General features: G+C 42.3%; 1 protein-coding gene across 6 annotated transcripts in view; it reads right to left on the reverse strand.

The window, feature by feature from the left end:
• TLE1 (transducin like enhancer of split 1) overlaps positions 1 to 12,972 on the reverse strand; it is a 100,443-nt gene extending 87,471 nt beyond the window's left edge. For 5 of the 6 annotated variants that reach the window (XM_017806244.1, XM_017806243.1, XM_017806239.1 and 2 more), the window contains exons 1-4: positions 12,698 to 12,972; positions 11,984 to 12,084; positions 10,353 to 10,416; positions 10,215 to 10,259 (exon numbers count right to left, since the gene is read on the reverse strand). In XM_017806244.1, the coding sequence (XP_017661733.1) occupies positions 10,215 to 10,259; positions 10,353 to 10,416; positions 11,984 to 12,084; positions 12,698 to 12,721 (234 nt within the window). In that variant the 5' untranslated portion in view covers positions 12,722 to 12,972. Of the gene's footprint in view, positions 1 to 10,214; positions 10,260 to 10,352; positions 10,417 to 11,983; positions 12,085 to 12,247; positions 12,307 to 12,697 lie in introns of those variants that run through there. The other variant, XM_017806242.1, reaches the window with a different exon arrangement.
• Positions 12,973 to 19,119: the final 6,147 nt, after the last annotated feature.

Below are 19,119 nucleotides of genomic sequence, written 5' to 3' on the forward strand. Positions count from 1 at the left end.
GTTTATAATGATCATACAAGGAAGAAAGAATGAAAAAGCTAGTAGAACTTGAGAAAAGCAAATGCCAACTGGTAAGATCGGTTTTATAGGATCTGGAGAAAGGACATCTTTTTGAAACAATATTAAGGACATGAATGACAGTTAGAAGATCTGAAAACAGAAAAGGGACAGAAGAAAAATGGGAGGGATGGAATTGTGCCAAGAGACTAAATCCCAAATTCTTCACTGACTTCAGACAAACAGGAAAGCATACATGAAATGGAAACTAGGTCCAGAGAGGCATATACAGGCTTGTAGATATACAGCACAAGCACATATATGCCCCTAGTAAAGAAAGAGCTTAAGTAATGCTCCTGCCCTACACGTTGGAATAGTCAGACGTTTGATACCCTCAATCAGAAAATGAAAGATATGGTCAAGAAACACCAAGAAGGCCAGAAGTCTGTACTTTTCTGCATGGATCTTAACTATGTAAGATTCATTACAAACCACTTAATATATATTATTAGTTATGGAAGTTCAACATTGCAGCTTAAACAGAAAAGTAACAGGTGAGAGTGTTCCAAGTAAAACATCTTCATATGGGCTAGGTCTGATGAAATACAAAAAGCACATTAGTGAAGACTGAGCACCTAGTGGACACCTTGTGGAACCTCAAAAGTCAAGAGGGCAGGAATCTATGGCAGAGCCTAGCTGTGCCTAGAAGGCAGAAAATGGCAAACGGAAGAGCAGAGACACTTGAGCTTAATTACTGTTCATCAAATCAGAGGTTAAAAAGCCTCTTATTCATGAAGATTTAAGCAAAAGAGAGATAAACCACAGCTCAGAAGTAATTTTCAACAGTAAACATCAGAATTATGCGAAGTCAAAAAAGGTAAAGTAATTATGGCTAAGAGGCAGATGATGTCAACATCTTCAATATGAATTTGACATTCATAGCACTATTAGGAGCAACACTAATACCACAGCCCATCTAAAACTTCATAGGAACATGGACAAAACTGCTTAACTATTAAACCGTGTATGGGGAAATTCTTTTCTTCAAATTAAGAAGTTCTGCATGCATGATAGGTCCAGTATTTTTCAGTATTTCCCACTAACAGGCATAAAGATCTCTTCATTTACCCTAATCCTTAATTTGCAGAGACTTTCAAACTGAGAAAGACAGAATATGCTGGAGAATAGCTTCAGAACTCACTTTACAGTGAATGGAAAAATGGACTGCAAAGTAAAAAGAAGGACAGGGATAAAGGCTCATAGCATGTCTAGACAGGAACATAAAGGAAAAGGAAATAATGGGCCTTAGGAAGGAATCTCTCTGTCACAGCGCATCAGAAGTTGAACATAAGTCAATAGTATGCTGTTGCAAAAAAGGCTGCCACCACAGTAAGCCATACACTAAGTAAACCTTCTGCACTGTTCAGCACTGCACATCCTTCCCCTGGAATATTGCACTGTACTTCAGCTGGGCAACAACATTCAGAGAATGAACCTCCGACTTTCAAGGTACGGAACATGGTTCTGGAAGGTAGGGGAATGATTTGTGCTCCTTATTCAGGGTGAAGAAAACACATAGTAAAGAGCTGAAGCTGCAATAGAAAAGACTGAAGTTGTAACTGAAGAAGCACTTCAACAGCAAGGACATAAAAGCAATCTGTTACCTAAAGAGCTTGCAAGTCGCCACTACTGTTAAGACTTTGCTAACAGACAGGACGAGCACCCTATCAGCAATGACAGTGGTACAGCTGATTCTGCTAGGAGGACACAGAGGCACTAGTGATGTGATTCTACAGTACATATTTCAGTTTAAAGAAACCTAAAAGCTTCCCATAGGTCTTGTTAAAGATTTTGCATTTGCCTAACTGGAAATTTATGTTCATCATTTGAGGCCACAGCTAGCTGTCTGCAAAGTAATGGGTGGACACCTTATAACCAGTAACAAAAACAGAAATTCTGCATGACTTTACACACAAACTCACATTTGAACAGCAATAAATGTTTTAGCTTTTTTTAAAAAAAAAATAAACTAAATTTTGTTGTAAATGGAAACTATTGTGACAACAGTGCAAAAGAATGATCTTTTTCTAAGTTATTTTTCCTAAGAAATTTTGAGGTTTTCATTCCTTCCCCCCAGGGACTTAATTCAAACTTCTATACTTAAAAAAGTTGAGATGATCATACCACGAAGCAGAGAGCACAGCAGTTAAGGGGTTTAGAACACTTGAAAAACAAATTCATAAATAGGCAGATTTCCACAGATCATAAAACCTACCCAGTTTCAGATGTCCTTCCTTTTTCTTGAGCTAACAAAAGCAGATTCTCTCATAGACTTAATAACTAATCAAGATGCAGCTGAACAAGCATACCCATTCTTGCTCCCCTTCTCCAAAACTGAAAGCTATCTTTTGTTTTTGCTTGCTAATCCATAGAAGGCTTTAAAATGGCACAAATAGAGACGACAGCATTTTGTTCTGTAAATCAATTTTATCCTCAGCCATAAACTAGATGTTCCAGCACATAGAAAGAACAGTCTTTCCCTTTTAATTCAAAAATCCATACTACCATTGCCCTTGCAAACTGCTAAACAAGCAGTATTGGCAATTCACTTGTGTTCTCTAATATATTTACTGCAAATCCCAATGGCTTACCTCCTAATGCAGTTTTCTATTGTGTCTGTTCTTGTCAATACACTGACTGGTCGCCTTACAAGTAAGTTGCTTTGACCAATTGTTTACACAAACATCAAAAAGATTCAACAGAAATTTCAAGATAAAAAAGACTGAACTGAAATAAAAGAACATCCATGCTGCTGGGGGAGAGGAACAAAAAAAAAAATATCTAAAACCCCAAAGCAACTAAGTCTTACACCAAAACACAAACTAACCTCAGTTTTTCGGTTTGTTATCACATAGTTAAAAAGGATAGTTAGCTCTTGGATCATGTAAAAAGCACAGAATATTTTCAGTTAAGTAGCCCTGACACAAAGCTTATCCAACACTTAAAAGAATTTTAATCCTTAATTTAATCATCACTACCAATTTGTTCATGCATCTGAAGAACATAAAGAAAAGGTGGGAGCAACTTAGCCAATTCCCAATTAGTGATGAGACTCTTAAAAATTCTGCAGATTCTCATTAGCCACAGAATACAATCACTATAAAAAGTTCAGTGAAACTTACCAAATGGATTAATTTCCTGAACTGATTTCCTCATACTAGAAAGTGCATTTTATAACTAGGCTTTCTAACAACTGAAATAATACTTAACACTTAAAATCAAAAAAATCCAAACAGCCCACTCTGATGCTGTGTCAAGACTCATACAAGCCTATGGAAACAATTCTAAATTCTCTAGGTTGGAAATACAATCACAATACTTTCAATTGAAATTGGAATGGAAAAAGGTTTATAGCATTATTTCATAAAGTAGTAGTATTTTAAGTTATTGTTTTGTTGGGATTTTTTGTTTGGTTGTTTTTCTAATACCCAAATCAGTGCAGCATTAGGCCTTCTTTTTTAAAGAGACAACCTCAGCAGATAACTGGTTTTTAAGCCTAACATGATTTAAACCAGAGTTTGGCTAAGATTAAACTCAATTTCAGCAAGCTCTTCTACTTTTCAATCACCTCCAGCACTATGCCAGAAACAGCTTACTGGTGGAGTTTCATGGGAACCTTTGCTGCAAACTTTTTTATGAATATGATCAGCAGCACAGCTTGGAAAAGACAGCAAGCAGTGAGTAAGAAAACTTGCTCCATAAAAGAATTAGAAAGAAAATAAATATGAAGGCTGTAAGGAAATGGAAATACAGCACTCTGTTCCATAAGAAAGTAAAAGCAATGACTGAAAAACTGCAAAGAGACCTTTTATATCTCAGTGGGCAATGAAAAGAATTGTATCTAAATTTACACCCGCTGGGAGTAGACAACCCTAGCCATGTAAAATGATGGCTCCTGAGCTTAGAATTATCATTCATGAGCAAGAACTCAAATGTGAAAGGCAGCTCCAGCAGTTCAGCATTTCATGGCAGCCAAAAGCAAAAACTTGGAAACCTAACTGAAAAAGAAAAGAAATAAAAATAAAAATTAAGAAAACAAAAAACAGAAAGTTTGTGATAATATAAATCTCTGGTTCACCTGCACCCAGAGAACTGCATGTAGTTCTAGTCCCCTCATTTCAAAAGGCTAACTTAAAAATTAAAAAGGTTGAGGTAAAAAGCAAGGAAGATGATCAAAGAAAGCCATAGAACTGTTTAGGCTGGGACTGCCCAATCTGAAAAGGAGTCAACTTAGAAGAGTTGCAACAGGTATAACACTTCGACTCCATTGCAAATGCAGCTAGGCATCAACAGCTTCTGTTCTGGGAACCAGGGCCATCAAATAAAGATAGTGAAAACCAGGTTTAAAGCAAACAAAGGTTGGGGTTTATACTACATCTTGGACAAACTCTTCACCACACCAGCACAGCAAGGGTGAAAATACATCAGAAAGCAGTCTTGCAGAAGAGGGTACAGGAGTACTGGATAACAAGTTGAATACACATCAGCCCCACACCCTGGTGCTGCTGAAGGCTACACCTCACATCAGGAAGCAGTAGTATGACTGTAACCAACTGGCTAATTGAAATAATTCCCTTTCTGTTCCCGTTTTTTGGCAAGAAACAGATGTTGCTAAACTGGAACAAGTCACTAAGTGACACCAGTAAGATCATCAGGCAACCAGAGCACATACCACACTAGGAAGAAGTTAGATTTTATTAGCTTCAAGAGGAGGATTAAGGGGAGAGATCTCATTGCTGACAAAGAGGTGATTATGGAGAAGACTAAGTCAGCTTCTTCTTAGAAGTGCACAGTAGAAGAATAAAAGGCAGGCAATGGTCACCGGTGCAGAAAGGCAAACTCCCAGTTGGTGAAGGATAAAACTCTTCATGGTAAGGGCACTAGAAAGTGTTGCCCTGAGATGTCACACAACATTACCTCTACAAAAACTTTAAAGGTAGAAATTCACTAGAACACAGGTTGCAAGTTCAGGTTGAACATGGGATGAACTTGCAAAAACTTTAAAAGCCATGGCCTATAAGCAATCACAAGGACTAATCTGTTTAACTAGCTGTTTTGACAAACAAAAGCTTAAATAATCTTGAATTCTCCCTGTTCACCTTTCTTTTTCCCCTTTTGGCAAGGAACTATGTGAGTAACTACTACTGTTCAAATACCTATGGAGTCCAACTAACAAGTGTGATGCAGAAGATTAAAATAGTAGCGTTTGACATAATTGCTATTAGATATCCCTAAATCTTACCCTAAATGGAAATATAATTTCATTAGTTCTATTCAAAATCATTATCTTTTTTAAAGTAACAGGTACCATGCAGTCTTCTTATAAGTGCCAGTAAACCCAAAATTATTTTTAAAGGCTTTTACTGTGTGCCAATGGTGATCTATCATATCTAAAATATCCTATTTTGTATGAGAGACGCTACAATTTTACCACTTTGTTATAAACACTTAAGTAGAGAGGAAGAAAAGCAATTCAAATGCTCAGCTTGATTTGGTGTAACAACTAGCACAAGAAGGAAAACTGTTAAGCTTTCCCCATAGATTCTGTTGTGACGGAAGGGTACTGCACATTCACACAGCATCTTCCCTCTTACTCTTCTTCTTACCCCAAAAATTACCAGGGCTTTTTTTTTAATTCCCTCCACTTAAATAGATGCACAAAGTACATCAACAAGACATGCAGCAATGCAAGTTGCAGCAACGCAAGTTCCAGCAATGCAATAGAAGTTTAACAATGTAGCTGATAGGAATACGTTTCCTCTCTCCCGCTAGTGTTCTCTGAGGAACCTGAAATCTGGCAGACCAAGTCTAAAATGAGAGATGATCAGGCAGTATTTAATATATGTACAGTGTTTGTACTGTGACACACTTCTGAATTAAGTTGTATATGGAGTTGACATAATAGATGGTGTCTGACAACATGGTTATCTAAAAGCTGCGTGGAGACGTATTTCACAGTGCCCTGAATCTGTCAGATAATTCCTTCAAAATAATGCTGGCCTTGAGCTTGAAACATGGTTCAAAAGTCATGAAAGTTGAGGTCACCACTCTAGTCTTTTCTCCCCTTTCAAATTGGTAACTCTAGTTGTAGTTGAAATGGTTGCACTTCCGACACAACTGTACTCATTTAGAAAACAAATATTTGTAGAATAAGTACAGTTTTTTGAGTGAAAAATACTGTGTAACAATCAACCCTACCATTATCTCTTAAATAAAATCAGGGTTTGCATGTCTTATGTGGCCATGCCAACTGTAAAACGCTCTTGAAACATTCACTGCACACCACCAAAACCTTATGGAATTTTTCATTCCAATTAAACCATAGCAGAAAAAAAAAAACTTATCTTTAAATCCCTTTCAACAGCACAGCCATCCTACTCAGAAGCTGTATAGAGATAACTAAGCTCCTTAATTCCCTCCTTTCAACCCACTCCTGAAGACTGATGTTCTAATGAGATATCATTAGAAGATTCTATCCTTTGATGTAAAGTGTTAGAAATGCTTACGCAAAACAGTCCAGGCTAAAACAGACATTTAACTCTTGTACAACTGGTTAACACACTGCAGCTTTGGAGTTTGTGTACTTTTCTACAACAGACAAGGTACTGAATGACAGGTCTGCCTCCAGGCAGGTCAGAGAGATCAAAATAACCCACCCAAAGAGCAGAAAACCTTTCTGCAACTGTTGGGATAGCAGAAACCCAGACACCATAAAAGTTTCTAAGTCTGTCAGTTGGTTCAGCACTGATGAATTATTTTTTCTTTGGCTGCCTGGCAGTAAACAAAATATAATCTTGCACTAAATGTACAGGAAAAAATGTACAGGAAAACTTATCTCCTGACTTAGGACATAAGATGACAGGCAGAGCTGGTGAAAATAAAGATGCACTGCCCTAAGAGCCAAGGGCAGCAACTCTAAGTGCAGCAGGATTTCTAACACCCAAGCAACTCTACCTCTTGGCGCTAGCAGTTGATTCACCTGCTTTGCCAGACACAGATGTCACAGTGGGGAAAAAATCTCCCTTGGACAGTATAACACTGAAAAGAAACTTAAGACCACACCAAACATTCTTATTCATTCTGTCTTCTTGACACATATGAAAACAATATCTAAATCAACTTACATCTAATTAAACAAATCCTCAGGTGCTTGTTTCTGTAACTGTTCACCTTAAAATAATTTCTAAGAAAACAGTGGAAGTGTCCACACACAACATCCTCTTAAGAACTAATCTTTGAAATTCTTTAATAAGTTTAAAAACCCACACAGAAACAAGATGAAAACAAGACAAGCAAACAAACAAATCCAAATACAAACCGGCCATGAATATGTCAAAAGATTATTTCCTGGTCACCATTCAGCTAGCAGGTTGAAATACAGCAGCACCTTCATTTAAGCATTGAGTTTTGCAATTAAACACCACAGAGTGCCAAAGCTAAAAGTTGGGAGGGAAGCCTTACCATGGCCATTTCTGAACTTAAACGAAACATATTCAAGTGGAAAGCTCTGCCACTACAGCTGCTTGTGGAAAGTTCACCTCAGTTAGGTCTGTTTATAACAACATTCAAGTCCTGACTAACTCTATTTTAGTCAAATGATAATAGATAACTACATTAAATGAAGAGGGAACTGCTGACACAACTGTACCAATACAAGAACTTAACCTTTTCATTTATATATGCAGGCTAATTGCAACTACTTCATTATATTTAAATGACTTTAACAGTGAGGTAACACCACACTCCATAAATAAACAGTGCTGCAGTGTAATTTTTTGTTTTTCAAACAGCACCCCAAGCAGTCTGAAGGGCTTCACACACAGCAAGTGCAGCATCCAAATAGGAGGCAAGCCTTAAAGATGTTAAAGCTTGTTCAGCGGAAAGTTTCCCCATCACTGCATTTTCCAGTAACAAAGATGTTGTCAGAAATGACAATTTTTCGTGTCCCCTGATGATGCCTTGCTAGCATTTGGTTATAAGCCATAAAGCAGGAATAATTTCAGCCTGTCAGGAGTCTAGCTAATGCCCAGTTTTCCCCTAGAGAGAATTCCTGTCAAATGTAATGAGAGCTCCAAAGGCCCTCTCTACAACATAATGAGCACTTAGGCCACGCTGGTGATCAGCCAGCAAAAAGCATCAATTTGAGCCTGGCTACACCCTTGGGGGTAGACATCACCAGTTAATAAGAATTATGATTACTATCTGTCAAAAGCCTCCTCAGAACTCATAGTTAGCTGTGGAAATTCAGAAGAATGTCATTGTTAGGCTTTTTTTCATTTCCTGTAATCTGAGACCACCTACATACTGAACTGCAACACCATTTGGCATCCTCACTGCAGGCATCTAAATCAAGAGTCTTTAATATAAAGGTGGTACTTTTACCAAAAATTAGAATTACTTAACACGTAAAAGAACAGTATCTGAGACTCATATGCAGAGAAATGCACTTATGCATTCAAAAGCTTATTCTTTTCTTAACAGCAAACACAGAGCAAGCATGCACTACTCTCCCCAACTAGAACCAACACCGGTATAATGCTCTGTCATAAATCTTATAAGCTTTCGAAGTATCATTGCATAACGGGTACATAATTATAGTTGCCATACACAGAGAACATTAAATCCTTACAATACACATATGTTCAGGTCAAAGTGGAAACCTCAGTTCTCACACACTTTGATCTTGCGGGTTTAATTGATTTTATCTAAAGTTAATTCCTAATGCATTGACGGAAGCAACACATTCTCTTCAAATATCTTCTGAAAATACCATCCATTTTGCAGCCAATGGGCTTCCTATACAGATGTTGGCTTTCTCACAGGTTACTGTGTGCCAAGAAGTTGTTAAGGAGAATAAATCCAAGAAAAAATCTTCAAATAACAAAGCCAGGAAAAGTCACCACACAGAAAAACTGACACTGTTCTAAAACACAAGACAAAAAATTAGTTAAGCTACAACAGACAACAAGCCAAACACTACAACAGCTGTTTCATCTACCTATTTGGCTCACTACTTTAAAAAAAAAGAGGTTGTCATAATACTTCTTCTTTTAATGGCATTTTGCATTGAAAAAAGTGTACCTCCAAAAACCAAAAGAATACCTACCCTGTTTTGCAGACAGAAAGTTATCATGGAATTACAATGTCACCTTTCCAAATATAATATTTTTAGAGGAAAACAAAACAAAACAAAATCAAAGAGTTCAGAGTTACAAAAGCAAAATTCAATTCTGCAATTCACTTGCTTAATGAATGTCTTTGAATATACTGAAGATCTGAAGCCTGAACTAATCAATTTCTTCGCTGTGCCCTAGCCGGTCAGCCATGCTCTTTAATTTAATGAAACAAAGAGTTTTAGATGAAATAGCGCATACACATCAAGAAAGAATTGTATTGTTGCACACTGAAATGTGTCCAACTGTGCAACTTCATCTAATGATAATTTTTTTAAGAGGCCATCGATTTCTGAAAGACTTATTGTACTAGCATCTTGATGAAAAAGTGAATGTCAGCATATCTACAGAATACTTACACCCTGCCATTAATGCTTTATTTGGCAGACAATGACTACTCAATTGAGGGTCCTCTGGGCTGAGCAATCATTTAGCTTTTCTTCTCTTATGAGGTCCTTAGTGTCTTGTTCCAGTTCAATACTCTTTTTATTCACCATTATAGTGGCCATAAGTGTGAATTTTATGGGAACTTGCAAACTCATAGTCATAACTAGAGCTTTCCAATTCACTAATCTCTTCATACCTTTATATGGCAAGGATTTAAGCAACTATCACAATATATGCTGCACATGCATAAGATCAGTTCTACATATCAGAGTCTTTATCACTAACAAAAGAAAAACAATCCCCCCTAAAAAAAACCCTAAATTTGTAAAGTACTGAATTATATTTTTAAAAACACAGACACAAGACCCTTCCTACTTATGCCAGTGTCTTTCAGGACCACTACCATAAAGGCCTTGTTGCTTATCCTAATCTACACCACATTTGACAGGAGGCAGGCAAAGTTTTACTAATCACAGCTACAAATTAGGCTATTGATTCAGACATATGATACCGTCATCTGAACATAAACAGCACAGCTACATTTAAATGCACTGGAGAAACTGCTGATTTTGCGGTTTAGAAAACAAAATGCCTTACCTGCTTGTGCATTTCAATGTTTAATCCATACGACATTTCATAATACTGCAAATAAATGAGCATACATTATTTTCTTATGCTGATTTACATTGTATTAGGAGATATTTACTGAAATAAAGATAAAACAAATACACTTACCATCACATAATGCCTCTGCATTTCTGTCTTTTCGCTTGCCAGTTTCTCACATTCCAATTTAAGGCTACAAAACAGATCACACTTTAATGTAACTTATGCCATTTGTTTTGATATGTACCCACTCTATTTGTATTTTGGCAAAAGCTTCTAATTAAAAAAACTCATAACTAACTGACAGATAGAAAAACTTAATTCATACTTTAAATACAAAGGCTGAAGAGGGAATTTATAAGTCATTTCATGGGTGCTGTATGAGGCCCAAACTGTCTCCAGAACCTAAGCATATCCATTCTTCATGCTTTGACAAAGAGCTGCTATTAAGTACTACAACTTCCAAGGAACTGAATTTCTCCAAAATACTTCTCAGGAATAAAATGGATAAGACAGAGGCATTTCTTTGTACACATGTTTAGTAATTACTGCCGAGCAACACCATTCACTTTTACAATTACAACTTGAGGATAATTCTTACCTTAAGTACATTCTAGTAAATGTTACCTTGCCCACAGCTTGAAAAATCGGTAACTCTGACTACCATTTCCAACCAAGTTTCTTTTCGATTTTTGTTTCCATAAACAAAAGCAAGTCGCATTCAGCACTTGCATATCTCATCACAAACAACGGTATAATTCTGCTTTCACTGAGGGCCTCAATATTCCCTTTGTTTTCTGTCAAACTGTTTCGTTTTGGTTTTTTTTACGATACTAGTTAGCATCCTACAGAACAGTTCCTGTGCAAGCCAGCATTTCTGACTTTCAACTACGATAATTAATGCTTATAGTTTACATTGTATTTCTTAAGTAACAAATGGTTTAGACAAGTTAATGACTTTTAATAAGACTACAGTTTATAGGTAAAGGAAGATTTCTAACTGGGAAACCTGCAAAGTTTTTACTTTTCTCCAAATATTGCAGGTGCACGTTAGGTACAAAATTAAGGTAGATGAGTGCTCCTTAACGCCAGTTGCCCAGGCTATGAAAGAACCCATACCCTAAATCTTTGCAGGGACCTCAGCAGCAAATACACACCCACCAAGAACTTCTGAAGGCCAGCACAGCAACGAGGAGCGCAATCCCACCGCTTCCATGGATTCACGTCAACTTAGTGTTACTGCTCAAAGTACTTGTGTGCTTTAACAGTTTTCCCTGGCTCTTTGAGCACGCGACGTTGGCGTTTTATTAATCTTTCCATTAACACCACACACAAATAAGCAAACATGAGAAGCAGCCTCCTTAACCCGCTGTGCCACAAAATCTGCACAGGCCCTCACTCGATATACTGAAATGACCCCTTCTCATAAGAATTCCTAACAAACGCTGTTATATTTTTTATGCCCACAGATGCTGAACTTCTCCAGCTCCGACACCACACCCCTTTGGCAGCACACCAGCGGGCAGGCACGCGCAGGGCAGGGCGGGCCCCCTTGCGCGCCCCGTCCCCCCGGCATCCCCTGGTACCGCTGCGGCCGGGGCTGCCCGCGCCGCCTCTCCCCGCCCTGCCCGGGTCCCTCGGCGGGGCTCAGCCGCGACGCCACACGCCACCGCCTGGACGCGCCCGTTCTGTGCAGCCCCCGCGCCTGGCCTGGCACAGAGCAGTAACCGCTGGTCCCGGGGCGGCCCGCGGGCGCTCACCTGTGGTACTGCGCCTGGAGGAACTGGAACTCTTCCTTGATGCGGTCCAGCGACTCCGGGATAGTGAATTTGAAAGGCTGTCCCGCAGCCTGGTGCGAGGTCTGGCGCCGTGGCGGCCGGCACGGGAGAGAGATGCACGTTCAGTCAGAGAGCGGCTGCCCCGCGGGGAGGAGGGGGCGGCAATTTCCACCGCGGCCGGGCCGGAGGGATGGAGGGAGCACCCAGCCTGCCCCCGCCCCGGGGCGCTGCGCACTGGTTACCCACCTTCCCATCCCTCATATGTGAAGCAGGGGTCGAGCTTAACCGCGCTCCTGGAGCCGCTTCGGCTCCGACCCACCCGCTCCTGCCGCCGCCGTCTACACCAAAGCGGGGCGTGCCCGCTCCTCACCGCCGACCCTGCTGCGGAAGCACGGCCAGCCCCATCCCGGGGGCCGCGTTCGGCGGATGCTGCCCGGCCCGGCGGCGATTCCCTGCCGCCATTACCAGGACAAGTAAGTTGCCCACGAAACAAGAAGGGGAGTGGGCACGTCCCGTTCCCGGCCGCTCCTGCAGGCAGGATGCGCCGCTCCTCTTAGGAGGGGATGAACTTGTGAGGGCGCCTTCTACGCAAATCCCTACCTCCAGCCGGACTAGGGAGCCGAAGTTACGTCCCGGACCGTCCGGCTCTCGCCCCGCGCCCTCGCCCCGCGGAGCGGCGGCCCGGGCCGTACTTACGGGGTGCCGGCTCTGGGGGAACATGGCTCCGGCCGCGGCGGGGCTCCCTCGCAGCGCAGTTCTCGCGGCGAGATTCCCCGCCTGCCCCGGCTTCACACCTGGTGCGCCGAGGGGACAGGGGCGGCGACACCCGCCGGCCCCCTTCCCTCTGCCGCCGCGGGCAGGAGTGGGGCGAGGCGCCGCTCAGTACCCCCGCCGCGGGAACATCCTCAGGCCGCGGCGTCCTTTGTTGTTGTCGTTCTCGGGAAGGCTGGGGGTTGCCGGGAGAGGCGGACGGGCCGCGCTCGGGACAGTCACCACCGCTCCGCGCTCCTTCGGCGGCGCTTCGACCGGCGGGCGGCGCCCGCAGCGCCCGGGTACGGCGGGACGGGACCTTACGAGGCTGGAGGGGGGCCGCAGCCGCCCCGCTGCGGGAGTGAATAATCCGCCTCACGGACTCACAAGTGGCCGATGAGACAGTAAGCCCGGAAACCCCAGAGCGGAGGCGACCCCTCTCCCCACTTCTGCCCCTTGTCAAAAGGGGAAAATCCAGCCAGAGGAAGCGGGACGCAGTGTCAGCGGCGGGACCGTCGCAAACCAAGAGGGACAGAAAAAGTCTCCAGGGAGGGACGCGCTGCTCCCGGGCGTCGACGCAGAGGCCAGGTCATCGGCACTACAGAGAGCGATGAACAAGGGAGAAAGGCAGGAGGTGGAGGAAGGGGGCGGGCGGGGGCTCCGCACAGCCTTTCCCGATCGGAGCAGCTCCAGTAGGACATGCACGAAACGCTGGAGGGCAAAGGAAGGGATACCACACACGCAGCACAGGCTCTTCCGTTGGTTGCAGACAAGTCCCTAGGACAAAAGGAAAACAAACCCCTCAAGATGCCCGCTGGCCCGACCGTCCAAGGAAACAACCCCGTCCGGGGAAGAAAAAAAAATAAAAGAAGGAAAAAAAAGATGGAAGCGTCCGTATTAGGGCTAAATCAGACGGGAAGCTCGTTCGTTTAACGGCACCACTGCAGCCTTCTTCGGGCGGCAGCGCATCTGGGAGCTGCGCGCCTCATGAGAGCCCGACGAGCGCGGTACATCGCGGCGACATCATCAGTAGCATCATCCTCATCTTCCCCCTCTTCCGCGCTGCCCTGCAGCTCCTCGCCGACCCGGAATAAAGTTCTTGCCGGCTGAAAAATCCCAACCCGAGCGGACGGGAACGCCACCGGCTTCTTTCCCTCCGTCCCCTCCGCGCCAGCGGAAGGCAATGCGCGGGCGAGGCGGAAGAGCAGCGCGGCTCTGCGCGCACCGCTTACATTAGCACGCGGTTTCACACTCCGCCGGCTACCCAGCCCGCTACCCAGCCCACGGCCCCGCCCACGCCGCCGCGCGGGGGGCCATCCGCCCAATCGCCGGCCCCGTCGCCAACGTGGGCCCGTGACGAGATGCGGCGCCGCGGGCCAATGGCGAGAGCCAGAGTCCCGCCGCCTCTCGGCTTTGGCTGGAAGCCGTTTTCTGGCGGAGCGGCGGGAGCGCTCCGCGCTGGCCAATGGGAGGGCGCGGGGCGCGCGGCGCTGCGGGGGGCGGGGAAGGTCGGCGGGAAGGAGAGTGGAGAGGCCGAGCTGTCCATCAAAGTAACGTGGGGGACCCGCGCGGGTGGGGCTGCCGGCGGGCCGTGGGCGCGGCGCCTGCGCGCGCCTGGCCTGTGCTGGCGCTGGGGTCGCTGCCGTGTGAGCGGAGCCGCCCCGCGCGCCGCGGGGGGTTCCGCGCGGCGATGGGCCCGCGCTCCTCAGCCCGGCCCGCGTCCAGCGGCGCTCTGTGCGTTCAGGGAAGGCGCTGAGCCGCCCCGAACCCGGAACCCGCGCGGTCCTCGGGGCGGGCACGCGGCCCCGCCTCGTTCCCCGGCGACAGCGGCGGTGCTGTGAGACCTGCCGAGTGCGCCACGGAAAACGCCGGGAGGAAGGATGAAGCCTTGCGCGTGCTTGCGTGGCTCGGGGCATGGCAGCTGCTGCGTGGGTGGAAATGACCCTCTGGTCGAACTGAAGTTGTCCTTCTGGCTGCTTCCTAAGAAGGCCCGACAGAAGAAAGCTGTCAAGAACTTGGCTGTTGTAAATGGTATATAGGCCCACCTGAGATAGATGAGGATCGAACAAATTCCACAGGCTGTGTGTGATTGTTGAGGAGATGACAAATGGTGACACTGCTTGCAGTGGAAAGTAAACTCCAAAGCATATCCTTTGTTAGCGAGCACCTTTTTCATAGCAGATTTCCACAATGAAGTGTGGAATACTGGTACCCTTGGACTTAAAACAGTGCCTTAAGATGTACTTGCGCTGTTAGTGTATTGTGTGCTACCTAAAAAGAGGTCTTAAAATGTTGAATCGCATAATTTAAATGCGGTAAGGGTAATGTTATAATCTGCATTTTCTTGCAATTGCCCACTAATGTTTACTACATACAGGTTACTTACTTAGAATTGTATCCTAATGAAAGAGCAGTCTGTGTTTAAAATTTGATAGGAAATTTGATGTTTTGCAATATCAAGGTACAGCTTTGCCCATTCAGAGTGATAATTTCCATACTAGAGTATTCCCAGTTTTACATAGAAACAACAAAAAAGAAAAAAAATGAAACTGCCTCAGTCTTCTGCAGTGAAAAGTTTGAACTTCATTCCAGGACTGTGGAGTTTTGACAGTGAGCACCGATGTCTGAGTGCATGTGTCTGCGTGCGTGTATGTCTACATATAATGATGTCTGTACCTGTGGGTGTACATATCTGTGTGTGTTCGTGTTTGTATATATGATATGTGCATACCTCTTTGGGAACAATAAATAAATATGTGGGCTTTTAATGGTTTTTAAGAGATGAGGCAAAATACCCTTGATAGTGACCTTTGATAGTTTGTGGTTCCCAGGACAGGAATGTAAACTTATCTGGTGTTCTGCCTCCATTAGCAAAGCTAAAAATCTTGCATTCTGTTCCCAGCTCTTCCTTTGTTGTCTTGGACAAGCCAGCTCAGTGCTCTGTTCATGGCAATGGAAAACTTAATTACTTAATTAAGTACTTGGATCTTCAAATGAAAGATGCCATAAAAATGCAAACTATGATTATATACTTAGTGTGTGTACCTAGTAGCTATGGAGTCTGCAATAATGTGACACTTACCTAACTTTCCCTGTACTTTGCTTAACCTGCTGGCACAAGTTGTTAATGAGATATTGACAGATATGACATTAAAACAACAGCGTGTTTTGAAACACAAGCTTTTTCTTTTTTTTTTTAAATTGCTCACCTACATGAAAATTGAAATGTCTTGTAACCTGTATGTGTCAACATTAAAATGTCCAAGGCATGTTTTAAAAGAAACAAAAAGCTCTGTTTTCCTGATTTTTATTGGCAAGTGCTTTTAACCTACTTAGATTCTGGAATCAGACACTTAAAAGCATTTTAAATCTTACCCATTGTAATTGCGATAGAAGAGCTGTACAAGCAGGAGCAAAATCAAATGTGATTTTTTTTTTCAAATAAAAGCCACTGACATTATTTAGTATAAATAATAACCAACATGATCTAATATTTAACTTATTTATAATGCATCATCATTGGCTGATTAGAGCCTAAGAAATTCCTTTTTGTTAGATGGGTACAAATCTGGATTAATTCCAGAAAACTAAACGTCCTCATTCCATGGCAGTACTCACTATTTACACCACAGAAAGGCAGGGCAAAATATGGCTAAGCATGTTATAAAGAGATGTGTTCAACTGAAGGTAGCATTTTATACCAGATCGTTATGCCACAGTACTGTACATACTCTACACAATTCTCAAACTGGGATAAAAATAATTCTTTTTAAACCTCTGTCTGATGTTTTAAAAGTACAATAAAAAGATTGCCTTCAGTATTAACCCCCCAATCATTCTGTTGAATCATCCATTTAACTCTTGTTTAAAATCAGTTTGTATTTACTGTAAATATTTTAGTGTGGTGTTCCCACCTCATATAGGAAAGGGCCTAATCCTACATTGGCTATGTACTGAAAACTCGCACTGGAAGCAGTTGGAGCTTTGAGTGAAAAAAAAAAACAAACACATTGGTTCCAAAATGTAGGTTAAATATACTGAAAGGGTTTCAGATGTAGTGTCTGTTCTTTAGGTAAATGATGTTCTGTTTAATGTAGTATATTTTTTTCCTTTCACTGTTCAAGTACTATTTACAAGCAATATTTTTTAACTTCTTGCACACTGGCACATATAACAAAAATGTTGATGATGTTAATCACTAGGAGCTGCAGGTGGGCGGTAAACAATTTAGCAAATGTGTGAGTTGTCCCACTGTTGTACTCCCTGTGTTGTGAGAGCAAGTCAATGGAGAAAAGAATTCTAGAATTCAGTAGATGTTATGCTTTCAAAGTTTTAGATTGAGAGATCATTGGATTTTCAACTGAAAAAGTAACATGCATAAATGCATGGGGAGTGGGGGTTGTTTTATTTGGTTTTGTTTTGGTTTTGTGTTGGTTTTGATTTTTTGGGGTTTTTTTAATGGCAGTATGGCACAGGTGAAATAGAGAAAAAAATGGTACCTGAATCATACAGTACATGTGGTATAGCAGTGACTATCTATACAGCTGAAAGAATAATAATTATTATGAGGGCATGCAAAACAATATCACTTTTAAAATATTTCTTTATTCATGAAGTGCAAATGATGTGAGCAGGGTAAAGCAATTACATTTCTAATTATTCGCTGTCTTTTGGCTAATAGCATCAGCATACTGTCTTTGTAATTTGATTTCTTTTTAATTAGTAGCTTTCTTTGTAGGCAAGAATGTTCAAAAAGTTGCACTAGGTCATTTTACCATCCTGACTGTATTCTCTTCCCCCATTCTTTCACCCTTAAAAATTCCCTGAGTTGAATTAAAAAACGGAGTCAGTAGCAGATTGTGTGGCAGTAAAACCTCAAAATAAAATCGGATCCAAAGAATCCCTTTCAGTTTCTCACAATATGGTAAAATTAGAGATTGCAGGAAACCAAAAAAATTAAACTAGGAACACTTGAAGAATGGCGTTATGAAAATGACACATTGACTGGCTAGTGTGTTTTTTTATCGACAATTTCTTTGTTGAGGCATAGATCAAAGAAACCTGCATATGTTTTCATTTTGTTCTAAGTCTAACTAGAAAATTACATCCAGATGTTTAATAGGTATTCTGTTGGTTTTTCTGCATTGATTAGATATGTTGGTACTGTTTGCTTACAAGTGTAGACGGATCATTAGCTAATGCAAAGAAATGTTTGTAGCGAGTTGCTAATTAGGTCTTTTGGAAACTCTCCATACTGAGGAACAATTTGTACAGTGGCCAGAAAAACTTGCGGTACTTGAGAAGTCGCTTTCCTTCTGTGTCTGGGAAAAAACAGTCAGTTGCTTTCCCTAATCTTCTTTTGCCTGCAGGGATTGCAGCTTGATCCCAGTGGGTTGAAGGGCAAATAAATTAGGAAGAGACCACACACGTGCACGTGCGCACACGCACACTCCCCACACACACTCCCCCCCATCTTTTCCTTCAGTTAAAATGCAGTTGTACAATCTTACAAAAGGCTAGCCAAAATGGAGCGCTTAAAACTAAAACGTGTTAAATTCTCAACATTCATGTTATCAAATACAGAGCATTTTTGAGCATACTTTAGAGACAGATGGGGAAGCCCTTTATGATAAATGAGTGTACTTGAATTCATTACTCTGGTACTTGTAATTAAAGGAGCTCTTTCTCAACTTCACTACTTGTACAGGCTACTTCAAGACAAAGCTTGGGGAAAGTGTATACGTGGATGACAGAGGGATGAAAGAGGCGCAGAACTCTAATCATCTGTGTTCTGTTAAGTCCCAAAAGAGGTCAGATATATTACCTGTTTACAATATTGTCAGAGACATTGTTGTAGACTTCATGGCTCTGGCATGATAACATTCTTGGTGCAACCTCACCTTTCAAAGGATGCTTGACAATGTCAGTGACCTTTCTAATAAAGATTGCTTGCCCATGTATCACACTTCGTTCTGTAGCAGAATGAGGCCTCCACCACAGGAGGGGACAGCAGAAGGAGCAATGTGTGTATATTTTGTACAGTAAATGGGGGTGCATGCTCATACCAGCTCCCTGATCCTGTCATCACATACATAACAAAGTTTTACTCCTAGAAATAGTCCCTTTGAAGTCCGTAACAATACTTGCTTGAAAAAGGATATCTCTGTGTCAGACTTCAGCAGATCAGGGCCACGCACACATAATAGTAGGCTGTGTGTGACATACATATGCAAAACACATGTGTTTTTGCCAGTGAGGCCATGCAAGTAGCCTTTTTGGGTGCTACCTAAAAAGGAAGGGTGCCACAGAAGTACAGTTAACCATTTCACTTCAGTGAACTAGTTGTGGTACATTATTTTTCCTTGCCT

This window comes from Lepidothrix coronata, unplaced genomic scaffold, assembly GCF_001604755.1.
Source record: "Lepidothrix coronata isolate B3197 unplaced genomic scaffold, Lepidothrix_coronata-1.0 Scaffold14, whole genome shotgun sequence".
NCBI lineage: Eukaryota > Metazoa > Chordata > Aves > Passeriformes > Pipridae > Lepidothrix > Lepidothrix coronata.